The sequence below is a fragment of the Chamaea fasciata genome, unplaced genomic scaffold (assembly GCF_029207755.1).
Source record: "Chamaea fasciata isolate MVZ Bird 193981 ecotype frontalis unplaced genomic scaffold, bChaFas1.0.hap1 SCAF_2, whole genome shotgun sequence".
In the NCBI taxonomy this organism is placed as follows: Eukaryota; Metazoa; Chordata; class Aves; order Passeriformes; family Sylviidae; genus Chamaea; species Chamaea fasciata.
The window spans coordinates 42025708-42049067 of NW_027094087.1; the positions used below are offsets into that span (position 1 = coordinate 42025708).

General features: G+C 38.9%; 1 protein-coding gene across 1 annotated transcript in view; it reads right to left on the reverse strand.

Moving 5' to 3' along the window:
• Positions 1-23360, reverse strand: part of GUCY1A2 (guanylate cyclase 1 soluble subunit alpha 2) — a 152429-nt gene that overhangs the window by 116983 nt on the left and 12086 nt on the right. The window contains exons 2-4 of the mRNA XM_066175775.1: positions 20870-20931; positions 20267-20388; positions 7839-8557 (exon numbers count right to left, since the gene is read on the reverse strand). Coding sequence (XP_066031872.1) covers positions 7839-8557; positions 20267-20388; positions 20870-20931 — 903 coding nt within the window. The remainder of the gene's footprint in view (positions 1-7838; positions 8558-20266; positions 20389-20869; positions 20932-23360) is intronic.

Consider the following 23360-nt stretch of genomic DNA (forward strand, 5'->3'; position numbering starts at 1 on the left):
ATATGGTTATAAAAGATGTATTCAAAAAAATGAAGAATAAACAAACTGCAAAATCTGGGGAATCCTCACAACAGCACATTACAAATCTTCGGGTTTTTTTCTTTGTGATTGCTTAGCACAGGCAGAAGAACCTGGGCTCATTCCTGTGTTCCCTCTCTAAGCAGTACCTTTGTGGTTTATGTGACTTCTTCATCTAATATATTGCTTAGTGAGATAACTTCTACCTTAGCATGCCTTAAAAACCCTCCAGTGATAAAGGAATATTCCCAGAGCAGCAAATCCAGTTATCCAGCCACTCACTGGGTCTGCCTGGCTGGGCTGTACACTTGAACTGTGACTCTGTCCTCAACTTGTAAAGAGTTGCAAAGGAAAGGCTCATCCTTTCTGAATGAGTACTCTGGCCTCCTCAACCATTTCATCATTGCAAAACACATCCTGAAACAATGATTGGTAATGGGCCACCTGCCTGACTACAGGTGATCTGCTGTTACTGACGCTGACAGTCTCTTGGAAGACCCTGGAGCAGAGCAGGGTGAATATCACACATCCTTGGCAAGAGTAAAGGGCAGCAAAACGTTACCTAGTCAAACTTATCTCCAATACTGCTCAGAAATAGCAGAAACACTGCACCTGGCTAGGTATTAGCATATCAGCACCTGCTCTGGAGGCCTGACTTTTGCAAATCACTATTATCTTACTCTTTCATACTACTGCTAATTATTCTTAATGCAAAATCAGCTGTTATTTCATAGTAGTATTCCCCCTGATTAGTGTTTTATGACCTACAAAATCTGCAATGTCTGATTCAGCTACATTCCCAGAATATAAACAGCTCAAATGCAGGTACAAGTCTCACGCACAGTAATTTTCTGTTAACTGCCTATTCCATCTGGGTCCATGGCCCGGCAAAACATCAGCAAAGTTTTTGTTTCATAGAGTCTCAAAACTTCAGAGCTTTGCTTCTGTGGAAATAAAGCATGAAAAATTCACTACAAGTTGCATGCCCAGTGAGCATGAATAAATTAACATAGAGTCAAACCATGCTGTCAACTATAATTTCAATTCAGAAGACTAGATATTTATGAGACATGATTGGATGAAACAAGCTAAGTAGCCGAAAACCAGTCCAAAACTACTAAGCTACACTCAAAAACAAACAGGAAGGGAATCGAATGGTCCCAATCTGAGGTTTGAAGACAAAATTTAAGGTAGAGGGAGCAAGTGATAAGCTTCGTCTTTTGTGTGGGCTCTTTGGCCATGCAGGACACTTCTGCAAGTGACCTGGGGTAACTCAGGCTTGCCTTCAGGCACAGAGGATGTTCCAGGAGTAGGGTTAGCAGGAGGTTTGGCAATTGCTGGATAGAAGTGGCCTTAATACTGAAAGCTGATAACACAAGGAGTGCCAGCACTTGCATTCCCTGCCCTTGAGAGCAACAAACCCAACATTTATGCTCAGAGGCACACCCAGGTGTTCTCAAGGCTCTGGCTTCCCACCCATGCACTTGAGAGAGCTCCTGCACAAAGCCACTCAATCCACAGGGAGACACTCCAGTTGTTCCCCTTCCTTTTAAGTCCATTCAGCCTCTGCAAAGACACATCAATAAAACCTTAGCCTAACCCCATGCATTGTCAAGCTAGAGGTGCCAGGACAGGAAGGAGTAAGGCGAAGAGCGACTGAATGTGTCTGCTTTAATTCAACCATCCCAAGGTAAAGGGCTTTTTACTGACATCACATCCATTCAGATCAAATGCTATGAAAAGCACAGTCATTTAAGAACTCAGATAAGCAAATGAGAAAAAGCAAGAAAATGTATTGTGAATAACCAACACTTAATTTTAGCCAGTGGAACAAAGCAGTAGAAAAAAATGCATTCCTGAAAATCAAACTGAGTTGTGTCTAAGTATTCCCATATTGTAATGTAAAAATTAATGAAATGCATTTTTTTCCAGTTATGACATAGTGTAGTTTAGAAAGCCATTCAAAAGTTTTGCAGCAAACAGAGAAGTATGGACATTTTCATGTCTGACCAGCTTCTTTATCAAAACATTATATAAATCATAGGTGGGAAGAGTTTACCATGTAGTAATATTGTTTTAATAGCCACTTCACTTGACAAAACAATATCCAAACAGCTCCTTTGTTTTTCAGCTAATGTAAATGAGAAGAAAGTATTTTAATTCTAGATTGCTACACCTTTTCAGTCCTATCACTGAAAACACTTTCAAAATGGCATTTTCATTGGCCTGTCTTAAAGTAGAAATACTAACAATTCTGGGTCCATTTCACAATATTATTGAAGCTCTCCAATGCACAACTGTTCATGAGATAAGGAAGTCACGTCATCCATTGTGTCTCGTAACCCACCACAATCTTTAGAAGAAGGCAAACCAGCCAATCCAATTCATCTTGCAAACCATCGAGGTCCATACACATTTTGACAAGCAAATGGGTGGCATATTAGCATTAGTAGAAACAGAAGACACAAATTTGATTCCAAGAGCTCCATGAGCCTGCAAAGCAATGGGAGTTTAGTGTCAAAAGCTGACTGACTGCGAATAAATCAGCTCTAGGAAAAAATCAGAATTCCTAGATCATAAGTGACAGATGTCCCTTATACCGGAATGACTTTCAGGCCATTTCATTTTAATTTTATTAGGAGAGGAGGAAAAACAGTTACAGAGCAAAAGCAAAACACAAGATTGTGTACAGTGGGTTCTAAATTCATCTGCTAGTGTCAGGACTGCTTGCTTCATTCAGTTGCACCAGACTAAAAATACAGAAGAAGGAGAATAAAAATTGACAGTCAGTATAAAAAGGGGGACAGCATACTTCCAGCACTTAAAAAGCATTACTTTTTTACAGTTTCCAATGATGAACAAACACACTTGGGAAAACACACTGGGAAAGTGCTTTGCTGAAGCAAGGGGCAAGCAGGCTTCTTAGCTGGCTGAAAGTTGCTGTGGACATTGAGTATGGAGTGAATATGTTCACAGTTGCTACTAAACAATAGACCTTATGTCCATAGGATGCCACAGAAGCTGACAGTATGAACTTCCCCTGGTTCAAAAGGCACTAGAGAAAATTATGGAGGCTTGGTCCTGAGCGGGCTATCCCATGCCACATCCTGGATACCACTGCAAGGACATGGTTTCATCCCATGAGAGCTAAAAGTGAGGAGAGCGTTTCACAGAAAAAGAACGCTGCAGGCTTCAACTTAAACTTTGTCTTACCTGTTCCATAAAGGATTGTCTGTTGGTCATTGTGAGAGTCAGCATGATGGTCTGGATGGACTTTTCATCATTGAATCACTGAATATGCTGACTTGGAAGGAACCCACAAGGATCAGCAAAGTCCAGCTCCTGCACAGGACCATCCCCAAGAGTCACACCGTGTGCCTGAGAGCATTGCAGGAGTGTTGCTTGAACTCTGCCAGGCTGGCGCTGTGACCACAGCCCTGGGGAGCCTGTTCCAGTGCCCAAGCACCCTCTGAGCAAAGAACCTTTCCTCAACATCCAATCTAAACCTCCCCTGACACAGCTTCAAGCCATTCATAAATCTGAATTATATGTGGCATTTGGAATTTCTTCCAATATAAAAATTTCAGAGGGTCATTTTTGTCAAACCCAGTGTTTCATATTTTAAATGTTGTATTATAATTTTCAAGGTAAATCTTTTTCCTTAATAAAAATATTTTGTGTCTAAAATTACTGAAAAAAAATTAACTCACATATATAAATGTAAGTATTTTTTTGCCAGAACACATTTTCATGAACTGTTAACTGGGAAGTTATGATTTTAATAAAATATTCAAAGCAAACACATTCCATCAGAAAAAAGTCTGAACACCTCCAGTAATGCAGTTTTAAGTGCCAGCTTTATTGTGAGACAATTTCTAAAGGACTCAGAGGCCTAAGTCAAAGGCCAGTGGGTATCCTCACAAAAACTGATTTATTTCAAATGTGGAAAAGCGCTGCTAGTCTGAACTGAAGAGCAGCAACACAAGGAAAATACAGCTGCACGGCATATGGCAGGGAACCTGAAACCCAGTTTCAGAAATGTGAGCCCACAAACTGGTGGGCACCAAAAGTGCTGGCAGGGCTCATCCCGTCCATCCATGCTCCGAGAGGGCTGGGTCTGGATTGAGGTCTCAGGGACAGAGGATCCTGTGAGGGCAGCCCCATCTCCTCTCAGCCTGCCCAGCACTGATGGCTCACGAGGGGAACGTGAGGAGAACGCGCCAGAAGAGTGAAAGCAGGAGAGTCATTCCTCATGTTCCCATTCAGCTAAAAACTGAAGCAGCTCCAACCACCTCACTGTACTGTCAAGGAGATGAGTATTTATATCATGTGACAGATGGCCTGGTTCATTAGTACAGTCTGAAAATGACTGCACTCAGGATGTACCTGTCGGGAGCTTCCAGCTCCTGTCTGGTCAGGAAATGGTGGGGGGACACCAACCTGCCCTGCATGCACAACCCACTGCTGGGTTATCAGCTCCCTCCCATGACAGCACCTTCACCTCTATGGATGGGCCCGACATGGATTTCAGAACTCTCCATCACACGAGTTCACACTCAGCCCTCTCAATTTAATTTCTTATCCCATATGTGACTCCACTAACATTCAATGAAATTCTGTGATGTACAGTTGCATTAACCACGTGTGAAGCCATAAAATATCAATCCCAAGTGGTTAATTGTCACAATAAATTATTTTTTTATTGTTGCAATAAATAATTGCTCCCACAGAGAGGTATAGAATGAGTTTCCTTAGAGAGGTTAAACAGCAAGCATTGTGACCGTGTTATTTTGGGACAGTACCCAAAATTTGGAAAATCTGACTGGATGCTAGTGAAGGTCTCTGCTTAAAAAAAATAAAATTGAGTGAAATGTGAAAAACAACAGAATGTTTGTATAAGAAGCAGGGCAACAGGGCCCTTCAAGATCTGGGTGGTACTACAGCATAACAAAAAAACCCACTAACAAGCGTTTAGCTGCATGGGAAAACAGGAAACATGTTGTTGGAAATCACGTTTAAAGTTAGGTGTCCGTGTTCTTCAGATGGAGAGCTCTTTTTTTTTCATTTGATCCCCAGAACAATGGGATCCTGCAAATGCTCTGAGCTCCTAGGAATGAGAGCATGAGGCTGTGCTTCTGCAAAGGTGCACATACGGCTCTGCAAGAAGTGCTACCTATCAGATCTTGTATTAGAAATTTAGGATAGTGTTATTTATTCCAATGATTCAAATATCAGTAAACTGAAACATAAATGAGTCCCTACATAAACTGGACAAGCACTAAACATTCTTAAAGCCAGGACACGTGGGGTTTTTTTTATATTTTGCTTCTAGGTGTTTAGTAAGGGAAAGATCATGATTTGTGACTTACTTTGATCTGAACACGGAGCTGGTGTCAGGACTAAATTAAAACTGTTTCTTTATTCTATCTTTCTCACTGCCAGTCTGAAAAAAACAAATGATTTATGCATTGAAATGAAAATAAGTATCTTTTGAAGAGAGGCTGGAATGTCCTCTTTGAATTTTTTTTTTTTTAATGGAATAAGACAGCTGAACAGCTTCAACACGGCAGCAGAGTTGTCCAGGTCACATGCCTACAGCTGCCATTTAAGGTAACTAAGCCTGAAAAGTGTAAATTACTGCAGAGTCAGATTATTTAAAAAAAAAAAAAAGATAAATAGCTCTAAGTGGGATGCAATTCCACTATGAACTGAATAGAGGGGTGTGGCAGAGAAATAGGGAAATGTCTATGTCAGTAACTGGCAACTTTTAAGCAGGGTCATGCTTACACTGATCTACCTGCAAATATATTCAACTTCCAAACAAGTTGGCAAATTGAAAAGAATTCCAAAATGAGCTATGGGAAAATAATACAGCATGCAGTTCCCAAGGCTCAGTCTACTTTTTTTATCCATAAAGGACTTGAGCATGACATAAACTGTATTGCTATGTCCCTCCTCTCAAAATCTATGTAAGCAAGTCAACCACAGCCTATGAATCTGTGCAATTTATTAAAAAAAAAAAGAGGAATATCTAGCAAAATGCATCATATGCTGAGGTTATTTTTAACTATTCACATGCAAAAAAATTTTTGAAATGCTTATCAAATGGGTGAGTCAGAAGAAAATACCTCTTCAGATAAGCTGATGTTCTCCAGTTAATTCCCATGCCTGCAGCACAACAGCTCCCCTGCACCTCACCATCACCCTTTTGCCTCACCTCACTTTTCAAGATTCAATTTTTCTCCTAACTGCTGGCAGGCAAATGATTTCCTCTGCTGCCATCCCCTTCCACCTGCTTCTCTGGTGCTAGTACTGCCTAATCTAAAATCCTGCCTCCAGCAAGCCCCTCTCCTGCCACTTCTCCTACGAGCAAGACACAAGAGTATGAAACCTGTCCAGGTAAGAAATATTTTGTGTGTTTAACTAAAGTAGGGAAAAAGGCTTTGAAAGCATCCTTCCCCCACCTAAACCCTCTTCCTTTTCAGAGAGATTTACAGCAGATTCAACAAGAGCAGAAGACAGTCAAAGAGCTGTGACTCTGTCCCAGGAGAGGGGAAACTTTTTGAGAGGGATAGGTGCATTCTGCATGAAGCATCATGAAACCAGACTTTCAAAGGAGAAACAAGTGTGTCATAAGGTACCCCAGAGCCAACACCTCCACCCCTTTCACACCTCGTTTTCTCCTTGTAATTAAAGGCTATGGCGACACTGAGGACAGATTCTGAAAAATAAACTCCCTTTTGGTTTTAAGAAGGTTGAATCACATCAACTAATACAAAATGAAAAGCACTAGTTTATTTCTCCTGGGGCAACATGTTGTTTCCAGAGGAAAATGCAGCAGACATATGCTTTTTGGTGCTAAAGTATAGTGCCAAAGAGGAGCTGGAAATATTGCTGCTATAAGTGACTATATTTTGAATCATCATAGAATCATAAAACCATAGAATGGTTTGGGTTGGAAGGGACCTTAAAGATCATCCAGTTCTACTTAGGGCACCAGTATTTCCAAAGCACCCACACACAGTCTTTCAAGCCTTTGAGCAAGTTTTAATGTTAGCATTAAGTACAAGTACTTTGGTGCATAAAACCTGGAACCTTCTTCACATCAAAAAACTTTCCTGTAATTCAAGGATAGGCACTGAGACAAATTCCATCCAACCACTGGAGAACTCCACATTAAAAACATGTTCTCAGCTTACTCATCTGAATGCACTGAACTCAACATAGGGCTCACTGGTTAAGGTAGCTCCCTCCTAAAACATTGAGGAAAGAGGCAGTGCAGGAGGACAAGTGCCTGTTTGAATGACTGGAACACAACAAAACTGGCAGAAGTGATACTCAGTACTACTTACAGTTCAGGTTTTCTTGAGTGCAGGGTGAGAGGTAAGAAGAAACCTATAGGAAAGCAGCATTCCAATAGGTGGCAATGAGAAATCTGCAGTGAGAATCTTTCAGAATAAACAAGTCCCTAGTAAATACCTTAAAAACTATTCTTATCTTAATATAGCTGGAATGAAATTAAGGATTAGATACAGGTATTTTGTAAAATTCCACACCCTTTTATTCAAGCTGTACTATTCAACCCCAATGTGCAGAATTTTCTGAATGGAGATGTCATGATTTGCTACAACTCCACCAGCAAAGCTTATAAATAATCTAGGAAAATATTCACTTGACTGGGGAATATTACTTAGCCCCTGTTTGCAAGGTGTGAGTGGGCTTTCCAGAGTACACAGGACTCGAGCTGCTTTTCTCTGAGCAAAAAATCCTCCCCCACGACACACATATAAGCACATCCACCTCCAAATTAATATTCTTACCTTATCTTTACTTTCAGAATCAGAATCCTCAAGTCTGGTCCGAATGACAAAGGGTGTAGATAACCTCAGGAGAACTCTTTCAAATGTGGCACTGATTTTAGGAGAGACTATGTCAAAGCAGTCTTGGAATTTCAGGGTTTTATGAGCATCACATCTGAGCTGCTTCCTAAGACCTTCTCCAAGCTGCAGAACCAGCATGTTTGGATCAAACATCAGGTGAAAGGGGAAAGCTCTGCAGAAGGTGCTGATACTAATCCTCAGGTCTAAGGGAGACTGGGAAGTTCCTGGTGGAAGTGCTTTTGTGGTATTTGCATTTTCATGTTCTTTGATAAGGAAAGTCAAACAACTGCAGTTACCTGGGTTTGTCCCCTCTGAACACAACTTATCGTTTGTGACCTGTTCTACTTCTACTTCCAAGCGGTAAATCTTCTTTGCTGCTGCTTTTATCATTCCTGTCATTGCAAATCCCACAATCTGATGTGGGTGAAAATAATGAAGCATGAGATTGCCTTCAGGGAGTTCTTTGCATAGGAAAGAAGGAGATTCCAGGGTGGCCTGTCTTCCAAATGAAGTTCTAATATGCTCCAGCAAAGCATCAAAGCCATTGAAGAAGTCTTGAAGGGTCCCACCTACAGCTCGAAGAACTCTTTCGTTCTCGTCAAAGCAGATATTGAAGAATTCCTCCCCAAACTTTTCTTGCATTTCCTCAAACTTCAGACCTATAGGACAATGAGACACTGATATCAACAACATAGTATTGTTACTGTGTCACATTTTCACTTTTTCCTCTATTTGCCCAGTATTTTTCCAAAGCAGTGAGAGCACCTTTTTCACTAGATACCTATCCATAGGTTTCTGTGGTGGTTGGGAATAACCCCAGAAGCCATTTTTTAAAGTCCTCATTCTTTCAGCTTGCTGTACCAGCCAGTTATTAGTGGGTCTGTTTCCTCTTCCCCACTGACAGCCAGTCTCCATTACAATTTCCCAGACCTTTGCATGTCACATCCAGGCCACTGTGTGAAGGCACCCAGGCACGGCTGCATCCCTTCCATTGCTGACCTGGGTACAAAGGAGGCTTACACTCTTACAGCCCCCCTGTTGACTCCCTCTGTAAAGCACCCAGCTTTCCCCAGCTGTTTAAAGAATACGATGCTGGCACTCCAAGTCAGTTGTTTGGCTTTCCATCCACAGTGTAAAGCCCTGCAGTCAGATTATACTTTCAAATAGCTGGCAAAGGGGGATTGTGAGTTTTGCAGGGGTTTTTTTAGACAAAATACTTTTCTCATTATAGGCATTGGGCACTGCCACAAGATACAAAAAATAATTACTTCTTTTTCGTTGCCTGCAAAGGAGAGCAAAGCCTTTTCATTTTAAGCTTCTACCTACACTCACCCATCTTTAAAACACCCCTGCCTCTCAAGAGCAGTCTAAACAGCTAGTAGAAGGGACAGCTCTGTGATATGTCACAATGTCACTTCAAGTTTCAGTCACAAGAATTCAAAAGGTTTTGATTTATAGAGGTGATAAGGCTGGCATTGTTGAAGGCATGAAAAAATACCAGTAATGGAAATTTGTATCAAATCCTGTTTCAGGCCTTTTATTTTAGTGTGTATTCAGCATGCTTTACAACATTGGTAATATCCCAGCGGATCACTGAACGTCTCATTGTTTAGACTGCTTCTAGGCTTTTCATTTGGGAAAAAGAGAGTGGCTAGTCAATTTTATACCTGAGGCATAACAGGGGACAGAAGTCACGTTGTTTGCAGACATTAACCTTTTATAATCTCAAGGCAGTGTCTGAACTGCCTATGTACACAGGCATAGTTAACACAATCAATATTCACAAGGGATTTCAATGTTCCCCAGCTTTACAGTCTGCAATGATATATGATTAATAGTACATTAAAATGCATAAAATTATATATATAAATATGACAACATAAGAACATGACAAAGCATATTTTATAAAAGAAGTAATAGCAATAATTTGGGAAAGTTCATTCAAATGCCATTACTCATAAAGAAATCTGGTCACTAAACTAGGTTATTACAAAAATATTCCCAGGATCTTTTATGACCACAGATGGTCATCTCTGCAGCTAAGCCAAAAGAAAGTACCTCTGGTACACAATGCCCCCTAATATCCTGACTCAGAAGACTGTGTGCCAACTCCTGACTCATTACCATTACGTCTGCATAACATGGTATTATAATATCTGACCAAAAAATGCACACTATAACCCAAAAAGAATTAAATTCTAACCCATACCAATAATGTTATAACTGGATATTAATAGCAAATAGCTTAGAAATCATCATATTCATACGTATACACAAACAGATATTCATACTTTTAAATCTCATTGTTGTGTATAGTGAAGTGTGACCAACATTAGAAGTCTGTGTGTAAAAGTGAGCAGTCTAGTAGGGGCACCCAAGGCTGTAGGATTGCACAGGGGAACAGGACAGCATCAGAAACCCCTGAGCTATTCATACAAATGGCCAAATACATCCCACAAAGCTGCCCAAAAGACAGCACAGGCAAACTGCAATTCAAGTGTACTATACAAATACAGTGAAGCGACTGCCCTGGCACCACTGACTGCAAATGAGGTTTGCACAACTGATCACTCCCAGACTCCGCTGCTACGTATGTGAGCCTCATCTCATTATCATTACTGGGAACTCTATCTCAGTATCTGGCCTGAGGTTTTGCTGATTTGTCTTAGACTGGTCTTGTTGTCCACTCTGGAGAACTGGCCATTGAGTCTGGATGCAACATATGGACCCCAAGTAACGTGAATTATACCATGAAATTCAGGATAAATGACCTAGCTCAAGGACATGCCACTACTTTTAAAAACATTTGAGCTTTGAATTGAGTTACACACAATGCCAGCAGAAAATCAGATCACCTCTAATAGAAAAATGGAAAAATGGATAGGACCAAATTCAACCAAACTGCTGGTCTGTGTTAGTCATGAATTTTCTCTACAATAACAGACTGTGATATACTAAGAAAATTAATCAGAGTCAAGCAACCTACAAAACCAAAAATCATAATGTCCCTATCAAAGAAGTTTCTTCCTTAATCTTACCAACAAGATATTATTTTTGCATGAAAAATTATGCTTATCTTTGAATTAAAAATATTTATTTAATAAATTCCTATACACAAATGCACACAAACTAAATTTTTCTGTATTTCTCTGCAAAGCTATTGGCTTCAATGATGTCTTTGTGTACAGCTGCACAAAATATTTGATATGTATTTTTACTGAATTATTCCTGCTTCTCTTATTGAAACAAATGATGAACAGATGCTCACCTAGCACTAATTCTGTATATACTTCAGTATAACGTTTTCACTTACCACCATATAAATGATCCAAATCTTTTTCATTTCTTCTGTGGATTTTCTCCCTACCCATTTCTACACACAGCTGTTGCGGTTTAGGCCCAGCTGGCAAGTAAACACCACACAGCCACTTGCTCAGCCCCCCACTCTGGTGGAACGGGGAGGAGAATCAAAAGTAAAACTTGTAGGTTGAGATAAGAACAGTTTAATAATTGAAAGAAAAGGAAAATATAATAATAATAGTAAATACTAATAATGATGACAAGAGACAAAAATAAAAACCCACATGGTAAGATAAGTGATGCCCAGTGCAATTGCTCACCACCAATGCCAGTCCCTGTCCTCGTCCAGGTTACTCCCCCAGTTTATATACTGGGCGTGACATTCTAATGGTGTGGAATGTCCCTTTGACCAGTTTGGGTCTCAGCTGTGCTCCCTCCAAGCTTTCTTATGCCCCTCCTCATTGGCAGAGCAAGAGACACAAAAAAAGTCCTTGGCTTAGGATAAACACTACTTAGCAACAACCAAAACATCAGTATGTTATCAACATTATTCTCATACTGAATCCAAAACACAGCAACGTACCAGCTACTGAGGAGAAATTAACTCTATGCCAGATAGAGTTAGATAAATCCAGGACAATACCAGACTGGGAGATTGTTTTATTACAAGTAGAAAAACCTTCATGCTAAAAAAAACAATGCCAGAATTCATTGTCTCTATAGCGGATACTTTATAACATTTGGACACTTCCACAGGCTCCTTGTTATCTTTAAATATTACATTCAGTATGATTTCCAATTTCAACATATATGGTACTTCCTGGTTCTTTTTCTTTTATGCTGAGAAAAGAGAAGAACAAAATAATCTTCTTATAACCTTCAGATTCTGCATCTACACAAGAAGTCCAATCTTTTCAAACTCATCTCACATTCAACTGTTGAACAACTATTCAATTGTTTTTCTGTTTGATTTTGCAGTGGAATAATTCAAATTGAGTATGGCATTGAAAATGTGAGTCAACTTCTGTTCATCAAAACTGGCAATTTGCTATTCCATTCTGAAAAGTCGGCATTTCCATTCTTTCTTTTTCGCTGTGGACCTCTAAGCAAAATTTTCATTCAGCTTCCCAGAAAAAAAATAAATATTTGATACCTGTATGAGGGCCCAGCAGTTCCAAATGCAGAGGCGACTGCACTCCCTTATCACCTCATGTATGACCCCAACACGGCTTCCTAACTAGTACTGGCTTCCAACTAATGCGGAGGAAAAGGTGTTCCTTGGTTTCACCAAGACATCCCACTAAATGGTAGTAACACCAAATAAACCAAAAACCATCCCAACAGTCTCTGCTGCTCCCCAACTGAAGAAACTCGTTATTTTGAGCTCCTGCCCTTTACAAACCTTCTACTAATATGGTGAATGAAGTTCTAAAAATTCATCAGTCTCAATTTGTTTTCCTCCTGGAGAGGGATCTACTGTGTTCCTACTTCTTTATGTCGGGAGGACAAATCACATCCTAAATTTAATGTTTTTTTCTTAGTTTCTTTTTGTTGCTTTTCCTTACAATGTCATTTCCTTTTATTCTAGTCCATATTGGAGAAAAATTAAATACGCACATTGGAAATTGAGGCAAAGCAACCACAGAAGGAAAATACTGCTACAGACCTCCACTAAAAAGCATATTTGGATGTGTGGAAAATTATTTTTCTTTGAAAATGTGTCTCAAAGACACTAAGAGAAGGGATCCTATATTTGCTAGCCAGATCCAAAATTACCAAAGTCTTTAAGAACAGGTTCAAAGAACAAATAAAGTATTTCACTGAACTGGAGCAGAAATAGATGACTTCATCCTGTAATAACATGCTAGCAAAAGGTCTTCATTTTCTTTTCAGCAGTTAATGTAAACTGAAACACACTACAAAATGTCAAGGAATTAATACAATATTTTTAAGTATTTTGTACATTACAAAGCAGAGGAATTAGGTAAGAATCTGTTCCCATAAAGAGAACTGCAAATCATAGGCTTCTGAGAAACAATCAGAAGATTAAAAAAATCTGATGTGATTAAAAAAACAATGTAATTCATTAACTGGTACAGCATGCAGAAGCAGTTAGAAGCCATCCAATTTTTCCTAAAAGTAAATAATAAAGACAATGGCTGCAGAGTGGCCAGCATCTGACTCATTTGGCATTGAAAAATATCTTTTTTTTTTTTTTTTTTCTGAGATACCATTCAGAATCTGTAAATATCAAACCTTAAGGGTCTGGAACAATTAAATATGCAATTCCAGACCTCATACTGTGAACAGAAGCAGAATTTGCCACCTTCAGTCATAGCAAGTATCTCTTAAATGTTTTTGGATTATCAAATTTTTGGCACCAGTCATGTCTTTTCCTTAAACAGACCTGTGGACAGAAAGACAGGTGGCAGTTCAGAATTCCAAAGAATTATTTCAGATGGTAGGGAAAGCAACATCTAGTCCCTGAATAAAAAAGGTTTTCTTGTGTATAGACTAATGCTGAAGGTACATTAGATGAATCATTTGGCTTGTAAGCGAGGCTAGTACCAGTATCTAATTACTATATAAATGACTTTGACTTTACTTCATTATGATTGTGAATTTATATCATCCTGGGAATCCAAATAGCATTTTTATATTACCTTTTTGGTGGTTTTTATATAAATACAGTAACATCATTTTATGCCTTTACATATGGTTGTGACACAACTGAAAAATCTTTACAACACTTCTCTTACAGTGACATGCAGTCCCTGCATATCGTTCAAGACTTCACAGAATATAAATGAGAATTACTGCTAAAAAGAATTCCTGACACTTGTTCACCTACAATATTTCCTTTATCTGCTTTTAATGAGGTGGTTTCTTTCCTTGTCTTCTGACCAGTGATAGAAGTATCATTGTAATTACTGCCTCTTGGTGAGGAGCTGGTCACCAGTTCTCAACATAAATATAAAAGATTCTGCTCAAAACTGTTGACACAGGAAGCTCACAGGAGATATTAAGAACAGGCAGTGGAAGGGGTTTTTGCCCCCATATAGTGCTCTCAGTAGCAGCCAATTCTGCAGGCAAAGCCAGGCTATGTCAAGCAAGACTATCATCATTTTATGACCCCCACCTCAACCTGGGAAGCTCACTTCTTATATTTGTGCAGGGCTTATTAAATGAAAACTGCAACCATTAGATTGCAGTTCCTATAAATTAGGCAGACCAGGTTTGTTTCATGGTAAAAAGGATTTTTTTTCATCTTTTTTTTTTTTCATTAAAATAAATATATATGTCTTTGAATTAACATAGGGAGCAGAACTGCCCTTCCTGGAATGAGTAAAATTACAATGAAATCTAAAAACTCTTCCCATAAAATGTAAAATCATCTCTCATAACTCCTCACATATATAAAGGGCTCAACTCATCTGACTAAATATAGATATCTAATGCTCCTTGAGTCTTCTAGAAGGCATCCAAGACATCTACAAAAGAACAAAGAGATAGTTACCGTATCTGCCAAGATGAGGGACCTAAGAGAGACCTACACATTTTTGAAGGTTTGACAGAGGCCACAAGATACCTCACAGCACCTCAGATAATGACAAACACCTACATTTAGTCAATGAATCACGGCCAGAATATGTTCTTTATAAACAGACTTCTACAAGATGCTATTGCACATCATAATTTCAAACCACTCATTATCTGCTAGTAGTTCATCTGCTTTCTAACAATAAATAGCTCTGATTTGAGAAGAGTGGGATGTCTAAGGCCATTTGGTATAAACGTTCGTCCTTTTCTAATTGAGATGTACTCATCTCAGTTTAGAGATCACATGAATTATGTGCTTTCTGTTTAGATTACTTTTGTGTTGCCAGTGCACTGTAACATCTGCTAAATAACAGGAGCCCTGTGTGTATAGCTTAGACCCTCCAGGATAAAGTATTATTAGAATCCATTAGTATTGCCAATCCTCTGGGCCATGTAACATTTCCTTTTATGCCATTTGTAAACCAACAACTTTAATTATAAATCAGGCTGTGTATCCTAAATTAGTTGCATCCTAATGACTATATGCAGTTCTTACTGCAAAAGGAAGTGATAGAAATTTATATACTTTCAATTTCTAAGCATTTACAGTTCTCAGACATCAGTGTACCAAACCTTTGGTCACCTTTTCCAAATGCTACACCTGGTCTCATCTCATAGCAAGCTAAGATCTGTCCTGGAACCTTCTTTTCAATTATTTCCTGCCTCTTCAAATACAGTATTTCTCAGTAGTCATTTAATAGTTATCAGAATGATCCCAAATTTATTCCTCTTTAACAAGAGAGTATCATAGAAGCATAGAATAATTTGAGTTGGAAGGGATCCACAAGGATCATCAAAATCCAACTCCTGGCCCTGCACAGGACACCCCCAAGAATCACACCATGTGCCGGAGAACACTGTCCAAGCACTCCTTGAATTCTGTTCAGCTTGGTGCTGTGACCACTTTCCAAGTGCTCAGCAGTGGAGCAATAAAAATTGAACAGCCTTCACCTCAGTGAAGCGCTCAGCCACCCTCTGGGTGAAGAACGTTTTCCTAACATCCAGCCTAAACCTGCCCTGACACATTGCCCCATGGAAGACCTAACATTTTCCTAGTTTCGTAAAGGAAACACAGATCTTTAACTTTGACAAATGTACAGAGAACAAATGACTTTTATAGAATTATGCCCTTTGTACTAAATGAAGGATCAGCCCTGCAAGATATATTTAGGCATGAAGTGATTTGCCCTATATAAAGCAGCCTACAGCACACGTTCTCTTTGGTAGTGACAAGCAAATGTCACCCAGAGCAAGAACTCTGTAAAACCTTACACTAACAATGGATTCCACCTCCTCCTCAGTCTTTTGGGGAGGCTGAATCCAGAAATGGGATTTATCTCCCTGACAGGATAGGGCTCTGGGCCAGGATTCCATACAACTTATCACCAGGGTATTAGGGAATCCCCAACAGTGCCATATCATCCTCCAAACAGAAGATGCCCAGATAGAGAGACAGACAAGCAAATCCCTCACACTGCTTTCTGAAGGAAAATCAAAAGAAAGAGCATTGTTATCCCATAAGTTACAAATGCCTAATAGGAAAAATTCTTGCAATACACTTGAGTTCACATGCAGAGCTGACTTAGCCATTGATATGTGTTGTGCATTTTTTAAGGAAATGAGGTAATTGTAGTAAAATTTTAGGAACCGAATTTTTATGAAACAAAAATAATTCTGTTGTATAAATTATTTTCCTGAATTTCAAAAAATGGAGATTTTTTTTCCTGTACCTCAAGCAACTCAAAGTCAGGTAGGTAAAATTCCTTCTCCAGGCCTTTCTGCTGAAACAACAATCTGATACAAGTGCATTTGTAACTTCACACTGTGTGACCAAGTGTTATTTATACAGTGCATCTAACGCAGTGCTGCAGTACATGCAATTTAGCTATTGCAGTCTAAAATACACAAATGGGCTTTCAAAGACAACACTTCTTCCATGTCCTTAGAGACTGGGTATGAATAGCTACTGCTACTTCGCAGCTTTTGCACATCAGCTCTTTTTATATGACTTTATGAATTTAGGTTACTTTGCATTAGTTTTACAATCAAAGTGAGGACAGATTACAGAGTTCCTCGGCAAGATGCAAAGAGGCTCCAAAGGAAACATCAATGCCATTTAAAAAAAAGTAAGTGCCTTAACAAATATTCTTTTCTTTTTTATCCCTGTGAAGGACTGAAGAGTGAAAAATAGTTCATGTTCACAAAGGTTACATTGTTTGCAGTGTCTGAAAAGAGTGGTTGGAGGAGGTCAGGTGAAGGTTGTACAATTTTTATCTGACTCATGCATTTGGGATGTGAGAAATATCATGTGATATATTGGAAGTACTGAGTGGGGTTCAAAAAGAAAAACTGGGCATTTCTCCACTGCTCTGTAAAGCTCGGTAGCACAGACCCTCTTTGAGTATCTGCCAAAAAAATAAACAGAAGATAGGTCATGAAGGCTTTTTGTCCCAGAATAAATTCCTTACAATACCAGTTACAAAACAACAAAAAAAGTTTTGACCCATAATTTCCTGTTGCCAAAGTTTTCATTTGCAGCTCCATGAAGGTCTTCTACTTTATTCTGGCAGCATTTAGGGAAAAATGCACACTCTAATCTTACTTGAAATCAAATTATTTTAAATCATGAGGACAAAAGCAGTCCCAAACGAGATTTGCTGTCATTGCTCAAAGTGCTGAATGTACAAAGGGTATGAAAATGTCTTTACTTCGAGAAGGTTGAAATCTGAATAGCACTGACATATGGTTTAAAGGATTTAAAAAATCCTGTTATCTCCATTATACAGATGGGAAATTGAGGCACAGAAAGAATAAAATCTTGCCCAAGGCCAAATAAGAAATCTCTTCAGATACAAGTTTTCTCTCTAACATACCTCAGTATAAGTTTATAGTCACCTAAGAAAGAAATGAGGTAGTAATCCACGAAACATACTTCATCGTGGATATCTTTCTCTTATCGTTAGTTCTAAAATAAGTTCAAACCAACACTGTCAATCTCCTCTGAACACAGTTTATTTAGTGGTGGGCTTGGCAGTGCTGCATAAACAATTGGACTTGATCTTAAAAGTCTTTTCCAACCTAAAGGATTCTCTGTTTCTATATGCTTATGAAGGACAGTGTAAAAGCACCAATTAATGAAAGCAGAGTCCATCAGGAAGCCGTCTGGATTATTTTTGAAAGGATGGAAAGTTAAATTAAATACTCCAGGCTCAGAAGCTGTCATTGCAAAGGAAAACTGTGTGACTGATCTGGTACCATACACGGTTTACAGCATGTGAACGTGATGGACATGGGTTCCTTTAAATACAGTGGTTTAGAGCAGGGAGACTTCTATTGATGTCTAGACTTGTTGCAGAGAAACTCAGCAAGGAGACAAGGAGAATCAGGTCCTTGCACTGCAGGAAGATGGTGACACACATTAGTGCTGACTTGACAAGAGGAAAATTGCAGTATTCATACATGATAAATCACATGCATTGAGCTGAGTGAACAGCTTGTAGTCAGCACTTCCCTGTGAGCAGCGTAAGCAACCAGGACCACAGTGTGAAGCATCTGCTCACAGTCTTCCAAGCTTACCAATGATCACAGCATTTGCACTCTTCTGATGAATAAGGAATGCCAAATGACTATTTCAGAGGTGGTTAGAAGATTGGAAGAGGTGAATTGTGTCGGCAGTATCTAAGATCAGAGAGCAGGAAGATGGTTCCAAGCATCTTTAAGGAAACATTTTCTTCCAGGCCTGGACAGCAAGTGCCTCTTACTGCTCATATAAATAAACTAAGAGCCAGATTTGGTTCAACAGTTTCTCTAGCCTTCATCACAGTCAGATTCACCTTGACTCCTGCCTTAGCAATTCCAGTTGCTCTAGGTACACACCGCAGTGGTTACATCCCTCTTTCACAGAGGCGGCTCTTACCAGTCCTTATTCAACAAGAAAAATAACTGCGTATGTGAGAATTAATTACACAGCCTCCATTAATTATTCACTTGTTGTGACAGGAGCTACAGTTAAAGTAAAGAAGCTGGGTTTACTCCTCATTCCCTTATGTTCTTATCTCAAATAGGGAGAAGGATTGCTTTTAAATTTTCTCAGTGTTTTGCTCATACTGAAGGGGATTTTATTGCTAAGAACTCATTCTTTTAAGAGGTGAACTTGCCCAAGAAAAAGTCTCTGCAACCTAATTTTCAACAAAGCCCACTTTAATAGCTCCTCAAGATAGTAATGCTTAGATGTTATCCCTATACTTTGGTCCCAAAAGTCCAATCTGCCCCCAATAAACATGCATTGTGAGGATACCACTGAAGAAACAGGTTGCACATTACTCAGCCATGCTGAGGTACTAGGACTAACATATTTCTTTAAAAGCACTGTGAAGGCGAAAAATTATTCATAACTGTTTCTTAGAATGCATACTTTGTGTCATGGTGAAACAAGTACTGAATGTCTAGTCTGGCTTTTTAAAATATTACTATGTACCTGATAATATGAAAAGTCTCTGCTTTTAATGAGTCCAGCCTTATCACTTATAGGATTTGTTTCAGAGAGCTAGCATGGAAATATTTTAAAATTTTAAAAAAAGGTAACTAACACTGGACACATTTAGAATTTAATTTGTTCCGAATTCTGTCCATGACCACATGTGCAAAATACAAAATGCCATCTCCTTCTAGCAGCAGTTAAAGGCATGCAGAACACCCCTGACAGCACCTAGCATTTTACAGAATAAGGCACTGGATAGGAAAAAAAAAAAAAAAAAAAAAAAAAGGCATTTTAAGCATCAGTGAAACACAGTCATCTCTAAATTAGATCCTGTTTGCTGTTTCACAGAGCACACCAAGTCTGTTTAACAGTTTGCAGTAGAAAAGACAGATACACAATGCATATCCTCCAAAAGTATTCTAAGTCAGCAGGATACAAGGGTAAAACCAGAACGTGAGCAGACTATCACCTCACCAAATTCCCCTGACATGGAAGTTAAAACTTATCTTCAGTTATCGTACGTCAGATTCCAGTGTTGCGTTTCTTGCTGAAGAAAATCTAAGTTTCCAGAATGTTTCATGTCTCAGGTACACCCTGCTGTTGTTTCTCAGGCCCTCTATCCACCAGGCCCACAGATGATAAAAGTGTCTGTTGTTCTGCAAAGCCCCTATAAAAACACTAGAGATAATCCAAGGCCTGCACAGAAGCAAGTCCACTTGCCAAAAGCCTTTGAAACTTCTCAAATCACTGGGTATTGCACAATACACATTCACTGCCTCCACTGATAATCATGTCTGGATTGTCTTAAAAGCTCAGGATGTATGTAGAAAAGGAGACAAATGTAATAACAGTGCACTGGTATATTGCTGCCTGTATCCTAAATTTCTGTGATTGGAGCAAAAATTTCTAGTTTCATTGTTAGCATTAGGATGGTCAGTAAACTTTTCTTCCAACTAAAGGAAACAAATTCCCTTGAAAGAACACATACCAAGTACATTAGCCGTACACTGGAGAATTCCTGAGACATCTTCAGTTTCCTCATTGCCAGAGCAGTCTGTATAGGAGCATCTGTTTGCTATATTGTGAAAATTCTTCTCTGCATCTCTGTAACTACAGGGAAAAAAAAAGTTACAACAACTCCTTATACAAATGCAAAGTCAACAAATGTCTTTCAGAAGTGGTGGCAAAGGATTAAGACCTCCCAATGACGGGCAATTTCAAGATTCAGCTGGACACAGTGCTGAGCCAACTTGTCTAGACCACGCTTCTGTCAAAAAGGTTGGACTAGATGAGCTTTGAGGTCCCTTTCCAACTTGATATTCTGTGACTGAAAAAGATTCGCTATTCTCTTTTTATAAGAAACATTAGAGCTCATTAAGCAGTCGTCGTCTGATGGGATTGTACAGAAGCAGGACTGAACAGCAGTTTGCCATTCACATCCAGATTATGCATTGCTATTCCAAAGTGTCTCTAAGAATTCGAGAGAAAAATTAAAAATTAAATTTAAGAGCTTATCATATAAGGATGTGAATTGGAAAGCACAGAGCAAAACATTACCATGCACCTTTTGCTACCTTACATTAACACTTACCCAATAACTTGATGCTCAAAATACTGCAGTGTCTTTTGAAGAGTCTGCTGAATGGTCTGAGGCTATGGAAGAATAATTTTAAAAATTGTGAGATTAGGGAATTGTAGCACAGTTCAATTAACAGATCTTTTAACACACTATTTTTCTCCAGTTTTACTCCTCTTTATCTTCTACCAGCCATATGCCCATTTCAACAACAGATATGAAATACTATTATTCATTCCTCCTATCTTACTTTACCATTTAAATAGGAAGAGTTTTACAATGCGTCATAATTAATACTGCTTATAGGGCTAGTTGCACATAACAAAGGAGCCACTTCACTCCCAAAAACAGCTCTCAAAAACTATCACTCACCAACTATCTCACTAATTTAAAATAATTAATTTAAAATAGTCTGCAAGAAAATGCCATTGTTTTGTGATGAAAGTATCACCAGGAAAAGGCACTGAGTTTTTAAACTCTATATGCTCCCGAGAGCATTTTCTAATAAAGAATATTATGAAGATGCAATTTATTTTGGCTTATTTTCCTGACAAGCTGTAACTCCTCATTCATCTTTCAGATTACCAGGAAAACCAAGTTCATCAAAAGAAAATCATGACATGCTTCAAGCATTTCTATGCTATTGCATTTTAATAGGTGCTCACCAAACCACATATGTGCATAGTTGTCTTTATTTGCATTATTACCACTACTACAGCGTTCGCAAAAATACTTATGTACATAAATGTTTATTTTCTTACTATTACTGTTGCTGAGGCTATTATTATTTTGAATGAATTAATGAGAGATCTTTGGGCAAATAAAGGACATGTGATATCCATGTGATTTTCTCTTTTAAATTTTCCAAGTCACTTACGACAAAATGTTATTCCTCCAAAATTACTGGTTTATATCAAATCTGAGATTCTTCACCTGTCTACTTTGAACTGATGCCAGAAGTCAGACAGAGATACATAAATGAGATTTGTAAGCTTTTCTTCTGTATCAAAAACACACATGGACATTTTGATCACGCTCACAGCAACACACACTGAAATTTTAGAGATGTTTGGTCTTTTCCTGCCTTTTGGAATACACATCTCATTGTTTTAGAAAGAAATAGTCAAAACGCCCCTAATTAGAGGAATTTCATTCTAAAAAAACAATTACCTTTGAAAGTCTCAAATTTTGCTTACCGACCTACAGATTCAGCAGTTCAAGAGCTGAGATTTCTACCTTGCTAAAACTCTTGTTCATGAGTTTGCAGGAGTCATCTGTCCTGATGACAGAAGGAAGAGAAAACTGTATACCAGGCTATACTAGGTCTGTATGACTGCAAAAAAATTATTTTCTAATACCAAACTACAAGAAAGCATCTACACTTTTGAATTAAAAAATTAAATTATATTGTAAAAAATTAAAATTTAAATGCGTGCACTCAACAAGAGCATAAGGGGGCTTACAGGAAAGATGGGGAAAACTTTTTAGCAGGGTTTTTTGCAGTAGGACAAGGGCAATGGTTTAAAACTAGAAGAGGATTAGACTAGATATAAGAAAGAAGATTTTTACAGCAAGGGTGGTGAAACACTGGAACAGGTTGTCCAGAGAAGTATTAGGTGACCCATTCCTGGAAACATTCAAGGTCAAGTCAGATGGGGCTCTGGGCAACCTGGTTTAGCTGAAGATACCCCTGCTTATTCCAGGGAGGGTGGACTAGAGGACCTTTGAAGGTCCCTTCCAACCCAAACTATTCTATGATCCTCTGAACAAAAAAATAAGCTCAACATAGATACAAACCTTGAAAGAGGTTTTTCTTGTTAACACTATATCAGATAATCATTTCTCTGCAGGAGCTAAGTTACCCATGCCAAAAGGCTTTAAAAGTTGCATGTTCTCTTGTAAAACACAATGGAAGTACCATATGAGTGAAACCATCACGTATCAAAAAATCATCCCCTTCTCAGTGGTACAGCAGGTGCTGAAGTCCTTAGGCCTAATGGGCTACAAATATATTTAATGGCATATTCTCACAGAGACTCAGAAGATTTCCTGTGCTCAGCAGGCAGAAAAATCCACTCTTTACATATAGAAGAGATGTATTTTCTCACACCAGCAACAAAGCAAAGCAGAATAGCTTTAAGCAAAGAAGTCAGTGCTGCCATTTCCCATCTCCATGCAGCATTTCCCTCAGCCCTACTCCCTACACACAGCACATCAGTACTCCACCAGCAACTCCTCTGACATGAAATAGGGAATAATAGAAATGTTTGACTGCTAAATTGAACCGCCATTCTGGTTGTCCCGAAGTGTTTTTACAGCAAGCATGTGCAGCAATGCACTTGAATTACAGCAAGAATGCAGCAATGCTTGGTATCACAGCAGAGAAGAAGAAAAAGAGATTTTTGTCTTCTTAAAAAGTTTTGCAGCTTAGAACACCTGAGCACTCATCCGCAGATTGTCTTTGTCCTTCTCACGTCTGGCACACATACTGCACTCCTTAACCACG